At 48.3% G+C, this 26,244-nt stretch overlaps 1 protein-coding gene across 2 annotated transcripts in view; it reads left to right on the forward strand.

Annotated features, from left to right (window-relative positions):
- DYNC2I1 (dynein 2 intermediate chain 1) overlaps positions 1 to 26,244 on the forward strand; it is a 167,824-nt gene that overhangs the window by 59,342 nt on the left and 82,238 nt on the right. For both annotated transcript variants that reach the window (XM_063921921.1, XM_063921920.1), the window contains exon 5: positions 19,691 to 20,011. In XM_063921921.1, coding sequence (XP_063777991.1) covers positions 19,691 to 20,011 — 321 coding nt within the window. The remainder of the gene's footprint in view (positions 1 to 19,690; positions 20,012 to 26,244) is intronic.

Below are 26,244 nucleotides of genomic sequence, written 5' to 3' on the forward strand. Positions count from 1 at the left end.
CTGAAGGTCAGAAGAGTGGTGAGCGACAATCGGGGACCCTGCTAGGGTGGTCTCCTGGTTTTTGGTGCAGCGTGATCGCGGGTCAGGCATATGGACTCCCCTTGGGGTGATCCCACAGCCCCCCCCCCTCCCCTGCGTAGACTGGCCAGCGGTGTTGAAAGGAGGTGTTGGGGGCTCATTTTACACCACTTGGGAGACATTGCCAGTATAAATATATGTATTGCTCCGGCGCCATTGGAGGGGGCGGAGCTAACTCAGAGCGAGACCAGAGGCTCCCTGGTGCCATTCTCTGCATTTCCAGTGCTGCAGCATGATTGCCAGCTCCTCCAGAGATACTCCAGCAACCAGGACACTTGGTACAGGGGTGTTATACGGGGGAGAGCCACTCTAGGACCCTTAAATAGGCTCCTGCAACATATATAACACACTTAAAGAGCCTTGCATTCTCACTGAGTTTGCTCTGGCTGGTGTGCTGGTCCCTCCTGTCTGGGTCTCCTCCACACATACTGGGCTGGGCAGGCTTGCTTGTACGTGTGTGTGTGTGTGTGTGTGTGTGTGTGTGTGTGTGTGTGTGTGTGTGTGTTATTGTCTCCTGTCAGCATGGTGAAAAAGGCAGTGTGTAGTGTCTGTTACACCAGGTTTTCCCCATCCCCTGCTGATTCTTTCATATGTGAGCAATGTAGCCAGCCCTCACAGAACAGTGACTCTTCAGGGGGTGATGTACAGGAACCAGCTTGGCTACTTTCTAGAAAATTCATGATGGCTGACATGTCAAATCAATTAACCGCTACTAGACCAGAAACACAGTGGTTGCAACTGTCTGTGGAAAATCTGAATAAGAAAAAGGCAGATGGCAGACGGGTTACCCCTCCCTCCAGAACAGTGTCTCATAAGCGTTGGTTGCCTTACATCCTTTTAGAGTCTGACGAGAAGGTTCTAGAAGCGGAGGAGGGGGAGGAGCTGGAACCTATAATAGAGGATTCCTCTCCAGCGTAGGGAATAGAGCCCCGTATAATTGCTATAAGAGATGTGTTACAAATTCCTGTTGATGAGACAGAGGTACAGCAATTGTTTTTATTTATGCATAAAAAAGCCAATTACACATTTCCTGATTCTAAGGAATTAGATGACCTTTTCAGACAACCCTGGGTTAATCCTGATAAGAAATTCCAGGTGACAAAACGTTTGATAACCACTTTCCCATTTGCCCAAGAAGGAAGGAAATTATCGGAAAATCCCCCGGCTGTGGATGCATCTGTCTCACGCCTGTTAAAAAAGACAATGTTACCGGTTCCTGGTGCTACTGTGTTAAAGGAACTGGCTGATAAGAATATATAAAGCATGCTGAAATCTATTTACACAGCAGCAGGAGCGTCTCAGAGACCTGTTATTACAGGCTGTTGGATGACACATGCCATTCGTATGTGGGCAGGTCATATTCAGGAGGGCTTGTCGGGGTACAAGACCCTGATAGACATGGTGACACTGGTGAAACACATTCAGAACTCAGCACGTGTCCTTTGTGAGACAATCAAGGATATAGGCATTATCAATGCTAGAACTACTACCATGGTGGTATCCGCACGCAGAGCCTTGTGGCTGCGTCAGTGGGTAGCGGATGCCGAATCGAAAAGGACTGTTGAAGCTCTGCCTTTCAAAGGAGAGTGGTTATTAGGGGGTGAATTAGATACATGGATTTCAAAGGCTACTGCTGGAAAATCCACGTTTCTCCCATCTGCGGCTTCATTGAGCAGACGCTCTTACCTGGGACCCTCCATGCAGTCCTTTCGGGCAGCAAGGTTTAAGAGGAAAGCAAGAGGTGCCTCCAATGCAGCAAGATGCACCAGAAATAAGGCACAAAAACCTGCCATTCCAGGATCAAAGTAACAGAGCATTAGCTCTGCTTCTACTAAGGCCTCAGCATGACTGTGTCCCTCCACCCCTGGGGCATCTCGAGGTGGGAGTCCGCTTAAGGTTTATCAGCCTCATTTGGAGAAGCTCTTGCCAGGATGCCTGGGTAAAAGATCTGATCTCCCAGGGCTACAAACTGGAGTTCGTAAATTCTCTGCCTAACAGATATTTCAAGTAAAGCTTACCAGTTTCCAAGGACACTCGAGTTACGCTGCAAGAGGCCATTCAGAAGTTGGTTCAGACCCAGGTCATCGTTCCAGTTCCACATCAACAACGGGGCGAAGGATATTATTCCAACCTGTTCGTGGTGCCGGAACCGGACGGTTCGGTAAGATCCATTTTGAATCACAAGTCCTTAAACCCGTGTCTGTGGGTCTTCAAGTTCAAAATAGAGTCCTTGAGAGCAGTGATCTCCGGACTGGAGGAGGGGGAGTTCTTAGTATCTTTGGAAATAAAGGATGCCTACCTCCATATTTCAATGGGCCGCCTCATCAAGCTTACCTCAGGTTTGCTCTACTGGACGAACACTACCAGTTCCAAGCACTGCCTTTTGGCCTGTCTATGGCACCGAGGGTTTTTACGAAGGTGATGGAGGATATGATGTTCCAGTTCCGCATTCAGGGGTTCAACATTGTCCCCTATCTGGATAACCTTTTAATAAAAGCAAGATCCAGGGAGCATCTGTTGGACAGCATCAAGCGCACTACACAGCTACTGTCACACCACGGGTGGACTATCAATTTACAGAAATCTCACTTCGAGCCAACTCAAAGGCTCCAGTTTCTGGGAATGATTCTGGACAGAGTGGCTCAGAAAGTTTTCCTCTTGGCAGACAAAGCAAGGACGCCTCAGGAGATGGTCTGGGAGGTACTGAAACAGAACCGGGTCTCAGTACATCTTTGCATACGCCTGTTGGGAAAGATGGTGGCCTCATACGAGGCACTCCAATATGGAAGGTTCAATGCAAGGACATTCCAATTAGATCTCCTGAACAAATGGTTATGTTTGCATTTGCATCTACAGATGCATTAGATCATACGCCTCTTCACCACAGGCCAGGATGTCACTCCGGTGGTGGTTGCAGTCCCCCCATCTTGTGGAGGGTAGGATTGGATCCTCCTAACCAGGGACGCGAGTCTGCTGGGGTGGATAGCTGTCACCAAAGGGGTGCAGTTCAAGGCAGGTGGTCAAGCCACAAAGCCGTTCTTCCAATAAACATCCTGGACCGGGCGATCTGCAATGCTCTGCTTCAGGCCTCTTCACTGCTTCAAAATCAGGCCATACATGTTCAGTCGGACAACGCCACGGCAGTGGCGTACATCAATCGTCAGGGAGGAACAAAGAGCAGAGCTTGCATGCGAGAAGTGTCCAAGATACTCCTCTGTGCGGAAATGAATGCAAGTGCAATATCTGCCATATTCATTCCGGGAGTAGACAACTGGGAAGCGGACATCCTAAGTCGACACGACCTTCACCCGGGAGAGTGGGGTCTCCACCCACAGGTGTTTCAGCAGATCACAGACCAGTTGGAATGTCCGCAGATCGATCTGATGGCGTCTCGGCTCAACAAGAAGCTTCGGCGGTATTGTTCCAGAATCACGGACCCTCAGGCGGCAGCAGTGGATGCACTTACGATGCCGTGGTCTTACCAGCTGGTGTGCCTGTTCCCTCTGATTCTGTTACTCCCGAGGGTGCTAAAGAGACTCAGAAGGGAAGGAGTTCAGGCAATCCTGATTTCCCCAGATTGGCCTTGAAGAACTTGGTATGGAGACATTCTAGCCATGTCAATAGAAGAGCCCTGGCCTCTGCCAATGCGAGTGGATCTTCTTCAACAAGGGCCGTTCGTCTATCCGGACTTACGTTGGCTTTGTTTGACGGAATGGCGGTTGAACGGAACTAAGCTAAGAAAGGTATTACGGGCAAGGTTATTGCAACCGTGATTCAAGCCAGGAAGGCATTGATGTCAAAACACCATCATCATATCTGGAAAAGATATGTCTCCTGGTGTGAAGGGCGTAAGTATCCTCCTGCGGATTTCACCCTGGGCCGTTTCTTACGGTTCTTACAGGCTTCAGTGGATTTAGGCCTACGCTTAGGCTCAAATTAAGTCCAGATCTCGGTTTTGTCCATTTTCTTTCAGAAAAAGTTGACTACTTTGCCGGAAGTCCAGACCTTCTTACAGGGTGTACTCCACATACAAGCTTCCTTTGTGCCTCCAACGGCACCCTGGGATCTGAACGTGGTTTTGGATTTTCTACAGTCCTCCTGGTTTGAACCACTGTTAACGGTAGAAGACAAGTACCTTACGTGGAAAACGTTAGTGCTATTGGCCCTCAGATAGGCGAGTTTCGGAATTGGGAGCTTTGTCATACAAGAGTCCCTATTTGGTCTTTTACGAGGACAGAGCAGAGCTCAAGACTCGTCAGCAGTTCCTGCCAAAAGTGGTTTCTGCGTTTCACTTGAATCAACCAATTATGGTTCCGGCCAAGTCTGACACTTCTTCTAATCCTGAGACCTTGGATGTAGTGCGTGCCTTAAAGATCTATGTCGAGAGGACGGCTCGTGTCAGAAAAACGGATTCCTTTTTGTACTGTATGATGTTCAGAAAAAGGGTTGTCTTGCTTCGAAGCAGTCGATTGCTCGTTGGATTAGGCTTACTATCCAACAGGCCTATACTTTGGCAGCCTTGCTGTTCCACAGTCTATTAGGGCCCGCTCTACAAGATCGATGAGATCCTCCTGGGCAGCTGCCCGTGGAGTCTCGGCATTGCAACTATGCCGGGCTGCTACCTGGTCAGGGAAAAACACGTTTGTCAAGTTCTACAAATTTGATACCCTGGCTTCAGTGGATACCCAGTTTGGGCAGTTGGTGCAGCAGATGTCTCAGCACATTCCCGCCCATTCTGGAAGCTTTGGGACGTCCCCATCGTACTAAGGGAGTAATTCAGACCTGATTGCTGCTCTGCGTTTTCGCAGGCGCAACGGACCGCAGCAACGGGGATCGCCGGTTAGCGACGGGTTTGTGCGAAGAATCGATTCACATGGGAGTTCGCAAGGAGATTGACAGGAAGAGGGCATTTGTGGGTGGCTACTGAGCGTTTTCAGGAGTGTCCGAGCGTTTGAAGGGAGGGTGTCTGACGTCAAATCTGGTCCCGATCAGCCTGATGTGAACGCAGTGGCTGAGTAAGTCCTGGGCTGCGCAGAGACTGCACAAAATCTGTTTGTGCAGCTCTGCTACACATGCGATCGCACACTTGCACAGCGAACATACACCCCCCTGTAGGCGACGACTATATGATCGCAGGGCTGCAAAAATCGCTGCCCAGTGATCAGGTCTGAATTACCCCCTAAGTGTCCCCAGATGTTAGAGAAAATAGGATTTTAATACCTACCGGTAAATTCTTTTCTCGTCCATAAGGGATACTGGGCGCCCGCCTCAGTGCTTAGACTTTTCTGCAGGTTTGTTCTTGTGTCAAAGTTGTTTGACTCAGCTGTTGCTGTTCTGTTTCGCCAGCCGTTGCTGGTCTGGTTTATGTTTGTTGTGTGCTGGTTCGTTAATCGCACCACTCATTGTCTTGTTATGTTTTCTCCTGTCAAGTATGTCCATCTCCTTCGGGCACAGTTTACCTAGACTGTCTGTGGGAGGGGGCATAGAGGGGGAGAGCCAGCGCACCTAATTTGAAGAATTTAAAGTGCACCGGCTCCTTTGGACCCCATCTATACCCTATGGTACTAAGTATCCCCAGTATCCCTTATTGACTACGAGAAAAGGATTTACCGGTAGGTATTAAAATCTTATTTTTCCAATGGGAGGGCAGCTTGTTTGACTGCTGATATCTTCAGTTCCTGGAAATAGATTTCTTAACTTTCAGTGGGATAAAAACTCTGTAGTCCCACCTTTCAGGAGGTACTGGGGTACTTGGGGATCACAGTTCAGGAGCCAGAGCAATCCACTGACGAATATTTAAAACTGCATACCAGGCTTGTGGAGCTGGAGCAGTGACTGGCTGATGGAAGGCTGATATCTCTGGTTCTGGGCATAGTAGAGACAAGCTGCCAGTGTCCACCAAAAGGGAAGAGTCCCATCTTTCTGAGTATACCCTCAGAAAAACTTTAGATCAGACAAAACCCGAGATACCTGGCTGGGAAGAGCAGTAAACAGGCTCGGATGGTGACCACTGCTTTGAAGTCAGATATCTCCGGTTCCCTAGGACCAATTTTTAAAAATTTGGTACCCCTATACTCCTGGGGCCCTTGGGCAACTGCCCATTCAGCCCATACGAAAAGACGGCCCTGTCTGGAATTGCACCTGTAGGTAGTGACTGGTTCCGCTAGTTCCGCATCTGACCCTTCACCCCCTTCCCAGTACCATCACCCCTCACCCGTAGCAGACATCATTTTGGTGCTCCTACCCCCTATATTTTTAATAGGAACAGTGCGCACATTTGGCGCACAGCCCAAAAATGGTTGTGTTCTTGCTGGGAAGGGGCATGGCCACACAATAGTACTTCCAATTCAGATTACACCACACAGTAGTGCAACTTTATTTACATTTTATCATGCGATAGTGTCCCTTATTCACGTTACATCACATAGTAGTACCACTTTACCTTATATACGTTACTCCTCACAGTAGTGCTCCTTATTTACATTACATTAAACTGAATTGTTCCTTATTAACATTACACCATGCCATATTGCTCTTTATTCACATTAGACCACACAGTAGTGCCCTTTCTATAAGTTATGCCACACAGTAGAGCACCTTATACACATAATGCTACACTTAAGTAATGCACTTATACACAATTTACCACACAGTAATGCCCCTTACACATAAGCAACTTCTGCTGATTAAAATGATATGCAGGCATGCCTATATTCTGTGTGTGACTGTGGCTGTATCTGCATACAAAATGCTACATTACAGTGATTTCCAGGAATACACTGTAATGTAGCATTTCGTATGCAGATTCAGCCGCAGTCACACAGAATATAGGTATGCCTCATATCATTTTAATCAGCAGAAGTTGCTTGTGCCCCTAGGCATACCAAATGCCCTAGGCATTTGCCTAGTTTGCCTATGCCTTGGGCCGGCTCTGGTCAGCAATACATCACCATCATAGATAAAAATAATTTTTATTATAAAATGGGCAATGAATTGATTGACATTGTCTAAATGTTTATGATGTGATTACATAAAATATTGACCATACATAAAACAATTACATCAATATTGTTTGGGGGTGATGATTATAATATTTGACAGAATTCATCACTGAAGTTATCACTAGTACAAGTTGAACCCACAATGTATTTCGTTATTATTCACTTACTGCAATTTCTGGCAAAAATCCTTCATTGAAGGTTAACAGTGTAGCTGTTTGAAACCCAATGCGTTTCATCATTAGAACTTCATCTGGGGTTAATAATCAATATCTTGCATAAAAGACGTTCATCAGTGATACTAATACAGCGAATTGAACAATGTAGAGATGCAATATTACTGTCCACCCATTGGGATATCAATAAAGCTTCATCAGCTTGTAATCAGTAAATAAAACAATGCGGATTGCTGTGGTAATGCTTTTGAAATGGAACTGAAAACATTCCCACAGCAGTCACATATATGAGATACTCATTATTCTTCACTTTCTCTAACGTCCTAGTGGATGCTGGGAACTCCGTAAGGACCATGGGGAATAGCGGGCTCCGAAGGAGGCTGGGCACTCTAGAAAGATCTTAGACTACCTGGTGTGCACTGGCTCCTCCCACTATGACCCTCCTCCAAGCCTCAGTTAGATTTCGTGCCCGGCCGAGGTTGGATGCACACTAGGGGCTCTCCTGAGCTCTTAGAAAGTTATAGTCTTAGAATTTGTTCTTTTCAGTGAGACATGCTGGCAACAGGCTCACTGCAGCGAGGGACTAAGGGGAGAAGAAGCGAACTCGCCTGCTTGCAGCCGGATTGGGCTTCTTAGGCTACTGGACACCATTAGCTCCAGAGGGATCGACCGCAGGCCCAGCCTTGATGTTCGGTCCCGGAGCCGCGCCGCCGTCCCCCTTACAGAGCCAGAAGCAAGAAGATGGTCCGGAAAATCGGCGGCATGAAGACTCAGTCTTCACCAAGGTAGCGCACAGCACTGCAGCTGTGCGCCATTGCTCCTCTCACACACTTCATACTCCGGTCACTGAGGGTGCAGGGCGCTGGGGGGGGGGGGGCGCCCTGAGGCAGCAATAAAAACACCTTGGCTGGCAAAAATACCTCAATATATAGCCCCAGGGGCTATATATGAGGTAAATACCCCTGCCAGAAGTCCATAAAAAACGGGAGAATAGGCCGCGAAAAAGGGGCGGAGCCTATCTCCTCAGCACACTGGCGCCATTTTCCCTCACAGCTCCGTTGGAGGGAAGCTCCCTGGCTCTCCCCTGCAGTCTACAAGGGTTAAAAAAAGAGAGAGGGGGCACTAAATTTAGGCGCAGTATACATTATATATATAGATATAAAGCTATAGGGGACATAACTCAGTTAGTCCCTGCAGTATATAGCGCTCTGGTGTGTGCTGGCATACTCTCACTCTGTCCCCCCAAAGGGCTTTTGTGGGTCCTGTCCTCGTTTAGAGCATTCCCTGTGTGTCTGCGGTGTGTCGGTACGGCTGTGTCGACATGTTGAATGAGGAGGCTTATATGGTGACGGAACAGAGGCCGATATATGTGATGTCGCCCCCTGTGGGGCCGACACCAGAGTGGATAGAGAGGTAAAAGGTATTAACCGACAGTGTCAACTCCTTACATAAAAGGGTGGATGACGTAACAGCTGTGGGACAGCCGGCTTCGCAGCCCGCGCCTGCCCAGGCGTCTCAAAGGCCATCAGGGGCTCAAAAACGCCCGCTCTCTCAGATGGCAGACACAGATGTCGACACGGAGTCTGACTCCAGTGTCGACAAGGTGGAGACATATACACAATCCAATCCGTGACTTGATCCCGGCAATAAAAAATGTGTTATACATTTCTGACTTTAACCTCTATAAATGGGTTTTAGGTTTGGGGAGAAAAAACAGGCAGTGTTTTGTTCCCCCATCAGATGAATAAATGAAGTGTGTGAAAAGCGTGGGTTCCCCCGTTAAGAAACTGGTAATTTATAAAAAGTTACTGATGGCGTACCCTTTCCCGCCAGGAGGATAAGTTACGCTGGGAGATATCCCCTAAAGTGGATAAGGCGCTCACACGTTTGTCAAAAAAGGTGGCACTGCCGTCTTAGGATACGGCCACTTTAATAGGTACCTGTTGATAAAAAAAACAGGAGGCTATCCTGAAGTCTGTATTTACACACTCAGGTACTAGACTGAGACCTGCAGATAGTGCTGCTGCAGCGTGGTTGGTGACCCTGTCAAACAGGGATAATAGTTGGCAAACATAAAAACATATTAAAGACGTTGTCTTATATATGGGGGATGCACAGAGGGATATTTTGCCGGCTGGCATCCAAAATAAATGTAATGTCCATTCTGTCAGGAGGGTATTAGAGACCGGTCACTGGACAGGTGATGCTGACTTAAAAAGCGCATAGAGAGCCTTATAAGAGTGAGGAATTATTTGGGGATGGTCTCTGGGACCTCGTATCCACAGCAACTGCTGGGAAGAAATAATTTTACCTCAGGTTTCCTCACAGAAAAAGGTACAGTCCTTTCGGCTTCAGAAAAGCAAGCGGGTCAAATGGCGCTTCCTTTCTGTACAGAGACGAGGGTAGAGGGAAAAAGCTGCACCAGTCAGCCTGTTCCCAGAATCAAGATTCTTCCCCCGCCTCCTGTGAGTACACACCATGACGCGGGTGCTCCACAGGTGTAGCCAGGTACGGTGGGGGGCCGCCTCAAAAATTTCAGCAATTAGTGGGCTCGCTCACAGGTGGATCCCTGTTTCTTCCAAGTAGTATTTCAGGGGTACAAGCTGGAATTAGAGATGTCTCCCCCCAGCCGTTTCCTAAAATATGCCTTGCTGACAACTCCCTCAAGCAGGGAGGCTGTGCTAGAGGCAATTAATAAGCGGTATTCCCAGCAGGTAATACTCAAGGTGCCCCTACTTCAACAAGGACGGGGTTACTATTCCACACGGGTTGGGGTACCGAAACCGCATGGTTCGGTGTGACCCATTTTATATTTAAAATCCTTGAACATAAAAAAATTCAAGTTCAAGATGGAATCGCTCAGGGCGGTTATTGCAAGCCTGGACGAGGGGGATTACATGGTATCCCGGGACATCAAGGATGCTTACCTGCATGTCCCCATTTACCATCCTCGCCAGGAGTACCTCAGATTTGTGGTACAGGATTACCATTACCAAGTCCAGACACTGCCGTTTGGACTGTACATGGCACCGAGGGTGTTTTATCAAGGTAATGGCCGAAATGATGATACTCCTTCAAAAAAAGGGAGTTGTAATTATCCCGTAATTGGACAATCTCGTTATAAGGGCGAGGTCCAAGGAGCAGTTGGTAGTCGGGGTAGCACTATTTTGGAAAGTGATACAACAGCATAGGTGGATTCTAAACAGTCCAAAGTCACAGCTGGTTCCTATGACACGTCTACTGTTCCTGGGGATGGTTCTGGACATAAACCAGAAATAGTGTTTCTCCCGGAGGAGAAAGCCAAGGAGTTGTCATCTCTAGTCAGAGACCTCCTGAAACCAAAATAGGTAGCGGTGCATCATTGCACGCGAGTCCTGGGAAAAATGGTAGCTTCTTACGAAGCAATCCCATTAGGCAGGTTCCATACAAGAACTTTTCAGAGGGACCTGTTGGACAAGTGGTCCGGATCGCATCTTCTGATGCATAGGCTGATAACCCTGTCTCCAAGGACCAGGGTATCTCTACTGTGGTGGCTGCAGAGTGCCCATCTTCAAGAGGGCCGCAGGTTCGGCATACAGGACTAGGTCCTAGTGACCATGGATTCCAGCCTTTGAGGCTGGGGGGCAGTCACATAGGGAAGAAACTTCCAGGGACTTTGGTCAAGTCAGGTTATTTCCCTACACATAAATATTCTGGATCTGAGGGCCATTTACAATGCCCTGAGGCCAGCAAGGCCTCTGCTTCAAAACCAGCCGGTACTGATCCAATCAGACAACATCACGGCAGTCGCCCATGTAATCAACAGGGCGGCACAAAAAGCAGGATGGCGATGGCAGAAGCCACAAGGATTCTCCGATAGGCGGAAAATCATGTGTTAGCACTGTCAGCAGTGTTCATTCCCGGAGTGGACAACTGGGAAGCAGATCTTCTCAACAGACACGACCTCCACCCGGGAGAATGGGGACTTCCTCCAGAAGTCTTCCAATAGGATTGTACACCATTGGGAAAGGCCACAGGTGGACATGATGGCGTCCCGCCTTAACAAAAAGCTATAAAAGATATTGCTCCAGGTCAAGGGACCCTCAGGCGATAGCTATGGACGCTCTGGTAACACCGTGGGTGTACCAGTCGGTTTAGGTGTTCTCCCCTCTGCCTCTCATACCAAAGGTACTGAGAATAATAAGAAGGCGAGGAGTAAGAACGATACTCGTGGATGGCCAAGAAGAGCTTGGTACCCAGAACTTCAAGAATTTATATCAGAGGACCAATGGCCTCTGCCACTCAGTCAGGACCTGCGGCAGCAGGGGCCCTGTCTGTTCCAAGACTTACCGCAGCTGCGTTTGACGGCATGGCGGTTGAACGCCGGATCCTGAAGGAAAAGGGTATTCCGGAGGAAGTAATTCCTACGCTTACTAAAGCCAGGAAAGAGGTTACAGCAACTCATTATCACCGCATATGGCGAAAATATGTTGCATGGTGTGAGGCCGAAAGGGCCCCAACAGAGGAATTTCAACTAGGTCGATTTCTGCATTTCCTGCAAGCAGGAGTGACTATGGGCCTTAAATTGGGTTCCATTAAGGTACAGATCTCGGCTCTGTCGATTTTCTTTCAAAAAAGAACTAGCTTCAGTACCTGAAGTTCAGACATTTATAAAAGGAGTGCTGCATAGTCAGCCCCCGTTTGTGCCTCCTGTGGCACCTTGGGATCTCAACGTGGTGTTGAGTTTTTCTTAAAATCACTTTGGTTTGAACCACTAAAAACCGTGGATCTGAAATATCTCACATGGAAGGTGGTTATGTTATTTGCCTTGGCTTCTGCCAGGCGAGTATCAGAATTGGCGGCTTTGTCTTGTAAAAGCCCTTATTTGATTTTCCATATGGATAGGGCAGAATTGAGGACTCGTCCCCAGTTTCTCCCTAAGGTGGTGTCAGCGTTTCACCTGAACCAGCCTATTGTGGTGCCTGCGGCTACTAAGGATTTGGAGGACTCCAAGTTGCTAGACGTTGTCAGGGCCCTGAAAATATATGTTTCCAGGACGGCTGGAGTCAGAAAATCTGACTCGCTGTTTATCCTATATGCACCCAACAAGCTGGGTGCTCCTGCTTCTAAGCAGACTATTGCTCGTTGGATTTGTAGTACAATTCAGCTTGCACATACTGTGGCAGGCCTGCCACAGCCAAAATCTGTCAATGCCCATTCCACAAGGAAGGTGGGCTCATCTTGGGCGGCTGCCCGAGGGGTCTCGGCTTTACAACTTTGCCGAGCAGCTACTTGGTCAGGGGCAAACACGTTTGCAAAATTCTACAAATTTGATACCCTGGCTGAGGAGGACCTGGAGTTCTCTCATTCGGTGCTGCAGAGTCATCCGCACTCTCCCGCCCGTTTGGGAGCTTTGGTATAATCCCCATGGTCCTTACGGAGTTCCCAGCATCCACTAGGACGTTAGAGAAAATAAGAATTTACTCACCGGTAATTCTATTTCTCGTAGTCCGTAGTGGATGCTGGGCGCCCATCCCAAGTGCGGTTTATCTGCATTACTTGTACATAGTTATTGTTAACTAAATCGGGTGATTGTTGAGCCATCTGTTGAGAGGCTCTATTGTTTCATACTGTTAACTGTGTTTCATATCACGAGTTGTACGGTGTGATTGGTGTGGCTGGTATGAGTCTTACCCGGGATTCAATATCCTTCCTTATTGTGTACGCTCGTCCGGGCACAGTACCTAACTGAGGCTTGGAGGAGGGTCATAGTGGGAGGAGCCAGTGCACACCAGGTAGTCTAAGATCTTTCTAGAGTGCCCAGCCTCCTTCGGAGCCCGCTATTCCCCATGGTCCTTACGGAGTTCCCAGCATCCACTACGGACTACGAGAAATAGAATTACCGGTGAGTAAATTCTTATTTTTTCTGCCAGTGGTTTTAATTGCTGATTGTGTGTATATATTTACATATATGTAGATGTGTGTGTGCGTGTGTATATATATCTCTCTCTGTTTCTCTCTCTCTCTCTCTATATATGTGTGTGTGTGTGTGTGTGTGTGTGTGTGTGTTTGTGTATAGAAATCACTACCTGGAAACAACAGATAAATGTCCAACATATGTTCAACAGTCTTATTACTACTGTTCCTATTATTGTTTTCTATCCTGTATTACTCTAAATCTGTCGGCCACTATACATATATATATTTATCTTTCTCATGTGTCCTAGAGGAAGCTGGGGACGACATCAAGACCATGGGGTATAGACTGGATCCGCAGGAGACATGGGCACTCTAAAGACTTTTCATTGGGTGTGAACTGGCTCCTCCCTCTATGCCCCTACTCCAGACCCCAGTTTTAGAAATGTGCCCAGGTCGACTGGATGCACTCTGAGGAGTTCTACTGAGTTTCTCTGAAAAGACTTATGTTAGGTTTTTTATTTTCAGGGAGATCTGCTGGCATCGGACTCCCTGCTTCGTGGGACTGAGGGGGCAGAAGCAGAACCAACTTCCTCAGAGTTTCATGGCTCTGCTTCTGGCTGACAGGACACCATTAGCTCCTGAAGGGAACTGAACGCTAGCCGTGTCTATATGCTCACTCCCACAGCACGCCGTCACCCCCCTCACAGAGCCAAAAGTCAGAAGACAGGTGAGTATGAGAAGAATGATCTTCAATCAAGTAACGGCTGAGGTGCGGCGCGGCTGGCGGGAACGCAGCGCCATTGCTGCCCACACACACAGGCACTGCAGGGTGCAGGGCGCGTGGGGGGGGGGCACCCTGGGCAGCAAGAAAAATACCTCAAACTGGCTAAAAGGGGGCATAAGATGCCGCTGGCACAGCCCTACCCCCGCCAGTATAAATAATAAGTAAATATACTGAGTGTAAGGACGCGCCATTGTGGGGGCTGAGCTTCTTCCTCAGACAGCCAGCACACTACTCAGCGCCATTTTCTCTCTCTCCTCACACGCTGGTCCTTTCCTCCACTTCTGACAAGTACAGGGTGCTATAAAAGGGGGGCACAAAGCGATTGTGGTGCATTTGAAAGTGTATATTACTATTTAAAAGCGCTTTTGGGCTGTGGACATACTGTGTTCACAGGCAATACTGGCGCTGGGTTTGTGAACTGGCTGCTCCTATCCTGTGTCCCTCTGACAGATTTTACTGTGGGTCTGTCCCCAAAATAAGTCCCAGTGTGTCTGTGAGTGTGGTGTACACGTGTGAGGCATGTCTGAGGCAGGGAGTTCCTCCCCGGAGGAAGCCATTTTAGGGACACAGAGTTGTAATGTAGTGGCGCTACTGGCACACCAAGAGCCTGCATGGGTGAAAGAGCTACGTGACCGTATGCATCTGATTAACTGTAGATTGGATAAGTCTGAATCTAAAGCTGCATGCTGGAGAAAATCTGTGGAAGATGTGATTTTTCAGGATGCTGTTATTCCTTATGCGGGCGGCCCCTCTGGGTCACATAAGAGACCATTTGCAAATGTTGTAAACACTGATACCGACACGGATTCTGATTCTTGTGTCGACAATAGTGAATCCAGAGAGAGATCATAAATTGGCAAAAATTATACAATATATGATTGTGGCTATAAGGGACGTGTTGGAGGTTACAGAAAGCACTCCTGTACCTCAGGAGAAAGCTTATTTATGTAAGGAAAAGAAATCCAGAGTCACGTTCCCTCCTTCACACAAACTAAATGCTATGTTTGAAGGGATGTGGGTGAATCCTGAAAATTTTTTTTGTGTTCCCAAAAGGATTCACATAGCTTATCCTTTCCAGGTTAAAGACAGGAAAAAATGGGAGTCACCCCCTGTGTTAGACAGTGCACTTTCCAGGTTGACAAAGAAGGTAATTCTCCCTGCTCCTGGCACGGCTTCTCTTAAAGAGCCGGCAGACCGCAAAATGGAAACAACATTGAAATCCATTTATGTTACCAATGGTACACTGCTCAGGCCCACTATTGCCTGCGCATGGGTGAGTCGCGCTATTGAAAAATGGTCAGAAAGCGTGTCATCAGAAATTGACACGATTGATAAAGATGAGATACTCCTTAAGTTAGGGAATATCAAGGACGCTGCCGCCTACATGCTGGAAGCAATGAAGGATATTGGATTCTTGAGTTCACAAGCCGCTACCATGGCAGTATCGGCTAGGCGGGTGTTATAGATTCGCCAGTGGAACGCGGATGCAGATTCCAAAAGAAACATGGAGGCTCTCCCATATAAAGGTGAGGCCTTATTTGGCGATGGCCTGGATGCGTTAGTCTCGCCGGCTACCGCAGGTAAGTCAACATTTTTGCCCTCTGCGCCTGCACCTGCAAAAAAGACCTATCACCCTCAAATGCAGTCCTTTCGGCCCAATAAATACAAAAAGACGAGCGGTTCCCCTTTCTTTGCAGGTAGGGGAAGGGGAAGGGAAAATAAGCCCACACCGGCTCCAGGTTCCCAAGAGCAAAAGTCTACCCCTAATTCTGCCAAATCCCGAGCATGACGCTGGAACTTCCTTGCGGGAGGCTGCTCGGGTGGGGGCACGTCTCAAACTCTTCAGCCAGGATTGGGTTCTGTCTGGCGTGGACCCCTGGATGTTGCAAATAGTATCCCAGGAGTATAAGCTGGAGTTTCAAGACATTACCCCATGCTGATTTTTCAAATCGACCTTGCCAGCTTCTCCGCCAGAGAGAGAAGCAGTAACAGCGGCAATCCAAAAATTATGTCAAGACCAGGTCATAGTCCTGGTACCGTTGTCACAACAAGGGCGGGGTTTTTATTCAAGCCTCTTTGTTGTTCCGAAGCCGGACGGCTCGGTTAGACCGATCCTAAATCTAAAAGATCTGAATTTCTTCCTGAAAAGGTTCAAGTTCAAGATGGAATCACTTCGGGCGGTGATTGCCAGTCTGGAGGAGGGGGGACTACTTGGTGTCGGTGGACATAAAGGATGCTTACCTGCATGTTCCCATTTATCCTCCTCACCAGGCTTATCTGAGATTCGCGATTCAGGATTGCCATTACCAATTCCAGACGTTACCTTTCGGTCTCTCCACGGCGCCGAGGGTATTCACCAAGGTGATGGCGGAGATGATGGTCCTCCTTCGTCAGAAAGGAGTCAATGTAATCCCTTATCTGGACGACCTCCTGATAAAGGCGAGATCCAGGGAGCAGTTATTACAAAACATATCCCTCTCCCTGTCAATACTCCAACAACACGGGTGGATCATAAATTACCCAAAGTCATGGTTGGAACTGACGACAAGGTTGTCTTTCCTCGGGATGATTCTGGACACAGAAGTTCAGAGAGTATTCCTTCTGCTGGAAAAGGCTCTGGAAATCCAGAAAATGGTAAAACAGATATTGAAACTATGGTGGCCAATCCCGGCATCAGTATTGGCGGGATCCCGGGATTTAGGGCCAAAAACGTCCGGGATTCAATCCCGGGATTAGAAGGTCCAATCCCGGGGATTGAGGGATCAGCGTTGAGCATCCAGAGGATGCTCAGACACTGCCCGGTATCCTCTTTCCGGCTCCCTCGGCGTAGCATGAGGTGACTGAGGGAGTGCAGGAAGAGATCCCCACCCGCCTGCTCTCGGTATACGGTTAGTAATGTGTGCGAGGCGAGGGGGCGGCCACACAGTTAAAAGCCAATCCCGGGTATCCCCCGGGGATTGGCCATTTTTCAATCCCGATACCCGGGATTGGCTTCCCTAATTGAAACCATCAAGTGTGTCGATCCATCAGTGCATTTGGTTGTTGGGGAAGATGGTGGCGGCCTACGAGGAGATACAGTTTGGCAGGTTCCATGCCAGAGTATTCCAGTGGGACCTGTTGGACAAGTAGTCGGGGTCACACCTACACATGCACAGAAAGATAATCCTGTCGTCAAAAACCAGGATTTCGCTCCTGTGGTGGTTGCACAGCTCTCACCTGCTAGAGGGACGCAGGTTCGGGATTTAGGACTGGGTCCTAGTAACCACGGATGCAAGTCTCCGAGACTTGGGAGCAGTCTCTCAGGGAGAAAACTTCCAGGGACGTTGGTCACAACAGGAAGCCTGCCTTCACATAAACGTTCTGGAGCTAAGAGCCATTTACAACGGCCTTCAACAAGCGGTACATCTTCTTCAAGACCGTCCCGTGCAGATCCAGGCGGACAATGTAACAGCAGTCGCATACATAAACAGGCAGGGTGGAACGAAAAGCAGAGCGGAAATGGCAGATGCGACAAAAATCCTCCGCTGGGCAGAAAAACATCTACAAGCTCTGTCGGCAATATTCATTCCGGGAGTAGACAACTTGGAAGCAGACTTCCTCAGCAGACACGATCTCCATCCAGGAGAGTGGGGCCTCCACCAAGAAGTCTTCACAGAGGTGACAAGTCTTTGGGGAGTTCCTCAAATAGACATGATGGCGTCTCGTCTCAACAAGAAGCTTCAGAGATACTGTTCCAGGTCGAGAGACCCTCAAGCAGTAGCAGTGGATGCACTGGTGACCCAGTGGGTGTTTCCATCAGTGTATGTTTTCCCTCCACTTCCACTGATCCCAAAAGTACTCAGGATCATAAGAAAGACAAGGGTTCGAGCAATCTTCATTGCCCCAGACTGGCCAAGAAGGGCTTGGTACCCAGATCTTCAGCAGTTACTCATAGGAGATCCTCGGCCTCTTCCTCCTCGGGAGGACCTGCTGCAGCAGGGGCCGTGTGTGTACCAAGACTTACCGCGGCTACGTTTGACGGTATGGCTGTTGAGCGCCGTATCCTAGCCAGGAAGGGTATTCCTAAGGAGGTCATCCCCACCCTTATTCAGGCCAGAAAGGGAGTAACGTCAAAACATTACCACCGTATTTGGAGAAATGATGTGTCTTGGTGTGAATCCAAGAAAGCTCCTACGGAAGAGTTTCACTTAGGACGTTTTCTCCATTTTTTTTTGCAGGATGGTGTGGAGACGGGCCTACGATTGGGATCAATCAAGGTCCAGATTTCGGCCTTGTCAGTGTTCTTCCAAATACAATTGGCCTCTCTTCCAGAGGTTTAGACCTTCGTAAAAGGGGTTCTGCACATCCAGTCTCCATTCGTGCCTCCAGTGGCACCATGGGACCTTAACGTGGTATTGCAGTTCCTTCAATCGGATTGGTTTGAGCCTCTACAAAAAATAGAGTTGAAGTTTCTCACTTGGAAAGTGGTGATGCTTTTGGCATTGGCAAGGCGGGTGTCTTAATTGGGGGCCTTGTCTCACAAGGGCCCTTATCTGATTTTCCATGAAGATAGGGCAGAGTTGCGAACTCGCCAACATTTTCTTCCAAAGGTGGTTTCTGCTTTTCACATAAACCAATCTATTGTGGTGCCACAGTAGTTAATGACACATTCACTGATTCAAAGTCTCTAGATGTGGTTAGAGCTTTGAAAATCTATGTTGCTAGAACAGCTCGTATACGGAAAACAGAGGCTCTGTTTGTCCTGTATGATCACAACAAGATTGACTGTCCTGCTTCCAAGCAGACTATTGCACGTTGGATTAGAAATACGATTCGGCAAGCTCATACTACGGCTGGATTGTCGTTACCGACGTCGGTAAAGGCCCACTCCACTAGGAAGGTGGGCTCATCCTGGGCGGCTGCCCGGGGGGTCTCGGCATTACAACTTTGCCGAGCAGCTACTTGGTCAGGGTCAAACACATTTGCTAAGTTCTACAAGTTTGACACCTTGGCCGATGAGGACCTAAAGTTTGGTCAGTCGGTGCTGCAGGGTCATCCGCACTCTCCCGCCCGTACTGGAGCTTTGGTATAGACCCCATGGTCTTGATGTCGTCCCCAGCATCCTCTAGGACGTATGAGAAAATAGGATTTTGATAACCTACCGGTAAATCCTTTTCTCCTAGTCCATAGAGGATGCTGGGCGCCCGTCCCAGTGCGTACTTTACCTGCAGTTTAGTTATTACAGTTACACAAGTTGTGTTATCTTGGTTTCAGCATGTTGCTGCAATTAGTTTATGCCTATTGGCGTGTTTTATGTTGAATGCCATGTGTGCGGCATGGTTGAGGGTGTGAGTTGGTAGATATCTCACCACTAGTTAAGTAATTCCTTTCCTCGAAATGTCAGTCTCCCTGGGCACAGGTCCTACAACTGGGGTCTGGAGGAGGGGCATAGAGGGAGGAGCCAGTTCACACCCAATGAAAAGTCTTTAGAGTGCCCATATCTCCTGCGGATCCCGTCTATACCCCATAGTCTTGATGTCGTCCCCAGCATCCTCTACAGACTAGGAGAAAAGGATTTACCGGTAGGTTATCAAAATCCTATTATCTATCTAATATATATATATATATATATATATATATATATATATATATATATTTTGTCTACTTTAAATATGTCAAATTCCGTGGCCCAGAAGGGAGCCTCTATGTAGCGTAGTGCCTCTTGGGGTCTAAATCATGCTAAGTATGTACTTATGTCTTGCATTTTCTTGCTCAAGAATGAAGATCACAAGGATCAAGACCAAAGACACAGAAAGCACAGGGAGGATTTGAATAGCCAAGATATACAGCAAGAAAGGAGACGGAGTGACTGGAATCACAGTGAGAACTCTGAGAGGGAGAAGAGGCATCACCGCAGACGAGAAAAGGGCACACATGGCGACATGGAACTGAGGTCTACAGGGGACTCGGTGGAATATAGGGACAGAGTGAAAGAGACATCTTCTAAGGAGCGGTCTTCCCAGAATGAGGAGCAACAACACAGGGAAAAGAGAGAAAACAGGGCACAAGCAAATGAAAGAAAAAAGAATGCTAGCCAGGTATAGAAAGACAACACATTTATAATACATTCTCTAATAATGGTTCCACAGGAGAGAACACAGCCAGGAGAGAACGGCAGCCCTTTTGAAGTTGTTCTATTAATACAGTTGTTTTTCATACATATCAGTTCCATATTAATGCTAGTGCTTAAAGATCAACAATCCATTATCTGTATACTGTACATTTGACAGCAATGCATAGATTGTGTATTTGAAAGGACAAGATACACCTTTGTGAGACGGAACTACTTTATTCTGTGCTTGTATCCTTTGGTGATAGTCAGACTGCACCTTACAATGCATAGGATATGAGTTTTATCTGTAAGACCGTACTCTAATGAGTTGCTTCACCCTCCCACATATACTGACATCTACATGGGTGCTGCAGATACCACAGGGAACATGCCGCAGGTGCCATATTTCTAGAGATCTGCAAGAGCCATGTTTCCGGAGATTTGCGCATGAGCACTACCAGAAATAACTGAAAATGATGCCCGCACCATTTTCCAGCAGAGCGATGCATGCGCAGTAAACTCTGGCACATTGCAAGAGGCAACAAATATTCCTCTTACAACGTTTTTGTGGTCACTGCATCCCCTTTAGATTAATAATGGGCAGTATACCACTTCTGGTATGTCAGACTCTACCTGTTTTGATTTTGGGAAGTACCAAATTGACTTTTGCATACAGGTCCTAATCTGAATGTGCTGGCGGTTGGGCTTTCTCTGGTATTATAGTATATGCTTAAAACATCATACAGTTGTGGTTAACAAGTAGAGCATCAAAAAAAAGGCATTGTCACAAAATCAGTATTGCATACCTCCCAACATTGGTCCTGAGGAAAGAGGGACACGCGCGTCGAAGCCGCGCGTGCTCCCAAAAGGAGACGTGGCCTATGAAAAGGGGGTGTGGCTTTGCGGAGGACCCGCAATCGCGAGCCACGCCCCGTTTTCGTCAGTGAGGGGGCATGCCCTCCGTGAGCTGCTGGCATGGCCCCTGTCCTCCTGTCTGCACTGAATAGACGCTGTGCGCAAGGGCTTCCCAACTGCCCCCACCGTGGGACACTGCGACCCATGGGTGGGACAGCGGGACAGTGCCAAAAAAACGGGACCGTCCCGCGAAAATCGGGACAGTTGGGAGGTATGGTATTATAACACTTATTAATTGTAGTGCTATTATATATGCCAAAAACAGTAATGTTATTATGTAAGTAAAACATTGTGTAGTTCTGAGCAGCATCATTGTCTTAAGGGGCCTACACGCGGTGCGATATAACTACTGATATGGACTATGTAGTCCATATCGGTACAAAACATAGTGCATATCGCGCAGTGTGGAAACACCTTGCCGATGCGCGGTCCCATTAGGTCGGCATCGCAAGTAAAAATAGACTGTGCAGGCAAGGTGAATATTGACTGTATTATATATATTAGGGCAATCAGGATGTGGAATTCCCTGCCAGGGAAGGTGGTAATGGCGGACTCTGTAATTGGATTTAAAAAAGGAATGGATACATTTCTGAATGAAAAAGCTATCCAAGGATATAATACTTAAATTATCAACGTGGTTAATCCGGGGGTAACATGAGTTATAGAAGCTAACTAGTCATAAAACATTTATTTATCAAGTATGTAGAATCATCACAACTTAAAACAGGTTGAACACGATGGGCAATTTGCCTCTATTCAACCTCAATTACTATGTTATTGGAGGTTCATGCCTCCGGCCAGATCGCATAGTCAATATCGGCCATAGCCTGCATCGCACTGTGTACCCAGCATTCCAGCAGCAGTTTTTAGTTAACAACATTTCTCTGACGTCCTAGTGGATGCTGGGAACTCCGTAAGGACCATGGGGTATAGCGGCTCCGCAGGAGACTGGGCACAACTAAAGAAAGCTTTAGGACTACCTGGTGTGCACTGGCTCCTCCCACCATGACCCTCCTCCAGACCTCAGTTAGAATCTTGTGCCCGGCTGAGCTGGATGCACACTAGGGGCTCTCCTGAGCTCCTAGAAAAAGAAAGTTTATTTTAGGTTTTTTATTTTCAGTGAGATCTGCTGGCAACAGACTCACTGCTACGAGGGACTAAGGGGAGAAGAAGCGAACCTACCTGCTTGCAGCTAGCTTGGGCTTCTTAGGCTACTGGACACCATTAGCTCCAGAGGGATCGAACACAGGGCCCGACCTCGATCGTCCGGTCCCGGAGCCGCGCCGCCGTCCCCCTTACAGAGCCAGAAGCAAGAAGATGGTCCGGAAAATCGGCGGCAGAAGACTTCGGTCTTCAACAAGGTAGCGCACAGCACTGCAGCTGGGCGCCATTGCTCCTCATGCACACCTCACACTCCGGTCACTGATGGGTGCAGGGCGCTGGGGGGGGGGGGGGCGCCCTGAGCAGCAATATTAACACCTTGGCTGGCAAAATAATCACAATATATAGTCCTAGAGGCTATATATGTGAAAAATACCCCTGCCAGAGATCCATAAACAAGCGGGAGAAGCCCGCCGACAAAGGGGCGGGGCTATCTCCCTCAGCACACTGGCGCCATTTTCTCTTCACAGTGCAGCTGGAAGACAGCTCCCCAGGCTCTCCTCTGTAGTTTTCAGGCTCAAAGGGTTAAAAAGAGAGGGGGGCACTAAATTTAGGCGCAAATCTGTGTATTATAGCAGCTATAAGGGAAAAATCACTGTGGGTAGTGTGAATCCCTGCATTATATAGCCTTCTGGTGTGTGCTGGCATACTCTCTCTCTGTCTCCCCAAAGGACTTTGTGGGGTCCTGTCCTCAGTCAGAGCATTCCCTGTGTGTGTGCGGTATGTCGGTACGGCTGTGTCGACATGGTTGATGAGGAGGCTTATGTGGAGGCGGAGCAGATGCCGATAAATGTGATGTCGCCCCCTGTGGGGCCGACACCAGAGTGGATGGATAGGTAGAAGGTATTAACCGACAGTGTCAACTCCTTACATAAAAGGCTGGATGACGTAACAGCTGTGGGACAGCCGGCTTCTCAGCCCGCGCCTGCCCAGGCGTCTCAAAGGCCATCAGGGGCTCAAAAACGCCCGCTATCTCAGATGGCAGACGCAGATGTCGACACGGAGTCTGACTCCAGTGTCGACGAGGTTGAGACATATACACAATCCACTAGGAACATCCGTTGCATGATCTCGGCAATAAAAATAAATGTGTTACACATTTCTTACATTAACCCAGGTACCACAAAAAAAAAAAAAAAAAAAAAAAAAAAAGGGGGTTTTATGTTTGGGGAGAAAAAGCAGCCAGTGTTTTGTTCCCCCATCAGATGAGTGAATGAAGTGTGTGAAGAAGCGTGGGTTCCCCCGATAAGAAACTGGTAATTTCTAAAAAGTTACTGATGGCGTACCCTTTCCCGCCAGAGGATAGGTCACCTTAGGAGATATCCCCTAGGGTGGATAAGGCGCTCAAACGTTTGTCAAAAAAGGTGGCACTGCCGTCTTAGGATACGGCCACTTTGAAGGAACCTGCTGATAAAAAGCAGGAGGCTATCCTGAAGTCTGTATATACACACTCAGGTACTATACTGAGACCTGCAATTGCCTCAGCATGGATAGTGCTGCTGCAGCGTGGTCTATTACCCTGTCAGGACAGGGATACTATTTTGCTAACCATAGAGCATATTAAAGACGTCGTCTTATATATGAGGGATGCACAGAGGGATATTTGCCGGCTGGCATCCAGAATTAATGCAATGTCCATTCTGCCAGGAGGGTATTAGGGACCCGGCAGTGGACAGGCGATGCTGACTTTAGAAGGCACATGAAGATTCTGCCTTATAAGGGTGAGGAATTGTTTGGGGATGGTATCTGGGACCTCGTATCCACAGCAACAGCTGCGAAGGAAAAAATTTACCTCAAGTTTCCTCACAGCCTAAGAAAGCACCGTATTATAAGGTACAGTCCTTTCGGCTTCAGAAAAGCAAGCGGGTCAAAGGCGCTTCCCTTCTGCACAGAGACAAGGGAAGAGGGAAAAAGCTGCACTAGACAGCCAGTTCCCAGGATCAAAAATCTTCCCCCGCTTCCTCTGAGTCCACCGCATGACGCTGGGACTCCACAGGTGGAGCCAGGTGCGGTGGGGGCGCGTCTCGGGAACTTCAGCGACCAGTGGGCTCGCTCACAGGTGGATCCCTGGGTTCTGCAAGTAGTATCACAGGGATACAAGCTGGAGTTCGAGGCAACTCCCCCTCGCCGTTACCTCAAATTAGCCTTGCCTGCTGCCCTCGAGGGGTGGTAGTACTGGCGGCAATTCACAAGCTGTATTTCCAGCAGGTGATAATCAAGGTACCCTTCCTTCAACAAGGCCGGGGTTACTATTCCACAATGTTTGTGGTACCGAAACCAGACGGTTCGGTGAGACCCATTCTAAAATTGAAATCCTTGAACACTTATATACGAAGGTTCAAGTTCAAAATGGAATTGCTCAGGGCGGTTATTGCAAGCCTGGACGAAGGGGATTACATGGTATCACTGGACATCAAGGATGCTTACCTGCATGTCCCCATTTACCCTCCTCACCAGGAGTACCTCAAAATTGTGGTACAGGACTGTCATTACCAATTCCAGACGTTGCCGTTGGTCTGTCCCCGGCACCGAGGGTATTTACCAAGGTAATAGCCGAAATGATGATACTCCTTCGAAGAAAGGGAGTTATAATTATCCCGTACTTGGACGATCTCCTTATAAAGGCGAGGTCCAGGGAGCAGTTGTTCGTCGGAGTAGCACTATCTCGGGAAGTGCTACAACAGCACGGCTGGATTCTGAATAGTCCAAAGTCGCAGCTGGTTCCTACGACGCGTCTACTGTTCCTGGGTATGGTTCTGGACACAGAACAGGAAAAAAGTGTTTCTTCTGGAGGAGAAGGCCATGGAGTTGTCATCTCTAGTCAGAGACCTCCTAATACAAATACAGGTGTCGGTGCATCAATGCATGCGAGTCCTGGGAAAGATGGTAGCTTCTTACGAAGAAATTCCATTCGGCAGGTTCCATGCAAGTATCTTCCAGTGGGATCTGTTGGACAAGTGGTCCGGGTCGCATCTTCAGATGCATCGGCTGATAACTCTGTCTCCAAGAGCCAGGGTGTCGCTGTTGTGGTGGCTGCAGAGTGCTCATCTTCTAGAGGGCCGCAGATTCGGCATACAGGACTGGGTCCTGGTGACCACGGATGCCAGCCTTCGAGGCTGGGGGGCAGTCACACAGGGAAGAAACTTCCAAGGACTATGGTCAAGTCAGGAGACTTCCCTACACAAAAATATTCTGGGACTAAGGGCCATTCACAATGCCCTAAGTCAGGCTAGGCCCCTGCTTCAACACCAGCCGGTGCTGATCCAGTCAGACAACATCACGGCGGTCGCCCTTGTAAACCAGCAGGGCGGCACAAGAAGCAGGATGGCGATGGCAGAAGCCACAAGGATTCTCCGATGGGCGGAAAATCATGTGTTAGCACTGTCAGCAGTGTTCATTCCCGGAGTGGACAACTGGGAAGCAGACTTTCTCAGCAGGCACGACCTACACCCGGGAGAGTGGGGACTTCATCCAGAAGTCTACAAAATGATTGTACACCATTGGGAAAGGCCACAGGTGGACATGATGGCGTCCCGCCTCAACAAAAAGCTAAAAAGATATTACGCTAGGTCAAGGGACCCTCAGGCGATAGCTGTGGACGCTCTGGTAACACCGTGGGTGTACCAGTCAGTGTATGTGTTCCCTCCTCTGCCTCTCATACCCAAGGTACTGAGAATAATAAGAAGGAGAGGAGTAAGAACTATACTCGTGGTTCCGGATTGGCCAAGAAGAGCTTGGTACCCAGAACTTCAAGAAATGATCTCAGAGGACCCATGGCCTCTGCCGCTCAGACAGGACCTGCTGCAGCAGGGGCCCTGCCTGTTTCAAGACTTACCACGGCTGTGTTTGACGGCATGGCGGTTGAACACCGGATCCTAAAGGAAAAAGGCATTCCGGAGGAAGTCATTCCTACGCTGTTTAAGGCTAGGAAAGATGTGATCGCAAAATATTATCACCGCATATGGCGAAAATATGTTGCTTGGTGTGAGGCCAGGAAGGCCCCAACGGAGGAATTTCAACTGGGTCGATTTCTGCACTTCCTACAGTGAGGAGTGACTATGGGCCTAAAATTGGGTTCCATTAAGGTCCAGATTTCGGCTCTGTACATTTTCTTCCATAAAGAACTGGCTTCACTGCCTGAAG

Source organism: Pseudophryne corroboree, chromosome 5 (assembly GCF_028390025.1).
Source record: "Pseudophryne corroboree isolate aPseCor3 chromosome 5, aPseCor3.hap2, whole genome shotgun sequence".
In the NCBI taxonomy this organism is placed as follows: domain Eukaryota; kingdom Metazoa; phylum Chordata; class Amphibia; order Anura; family Myobatrachidae; genus Pseudophryne; species Pseudophryne corroboree.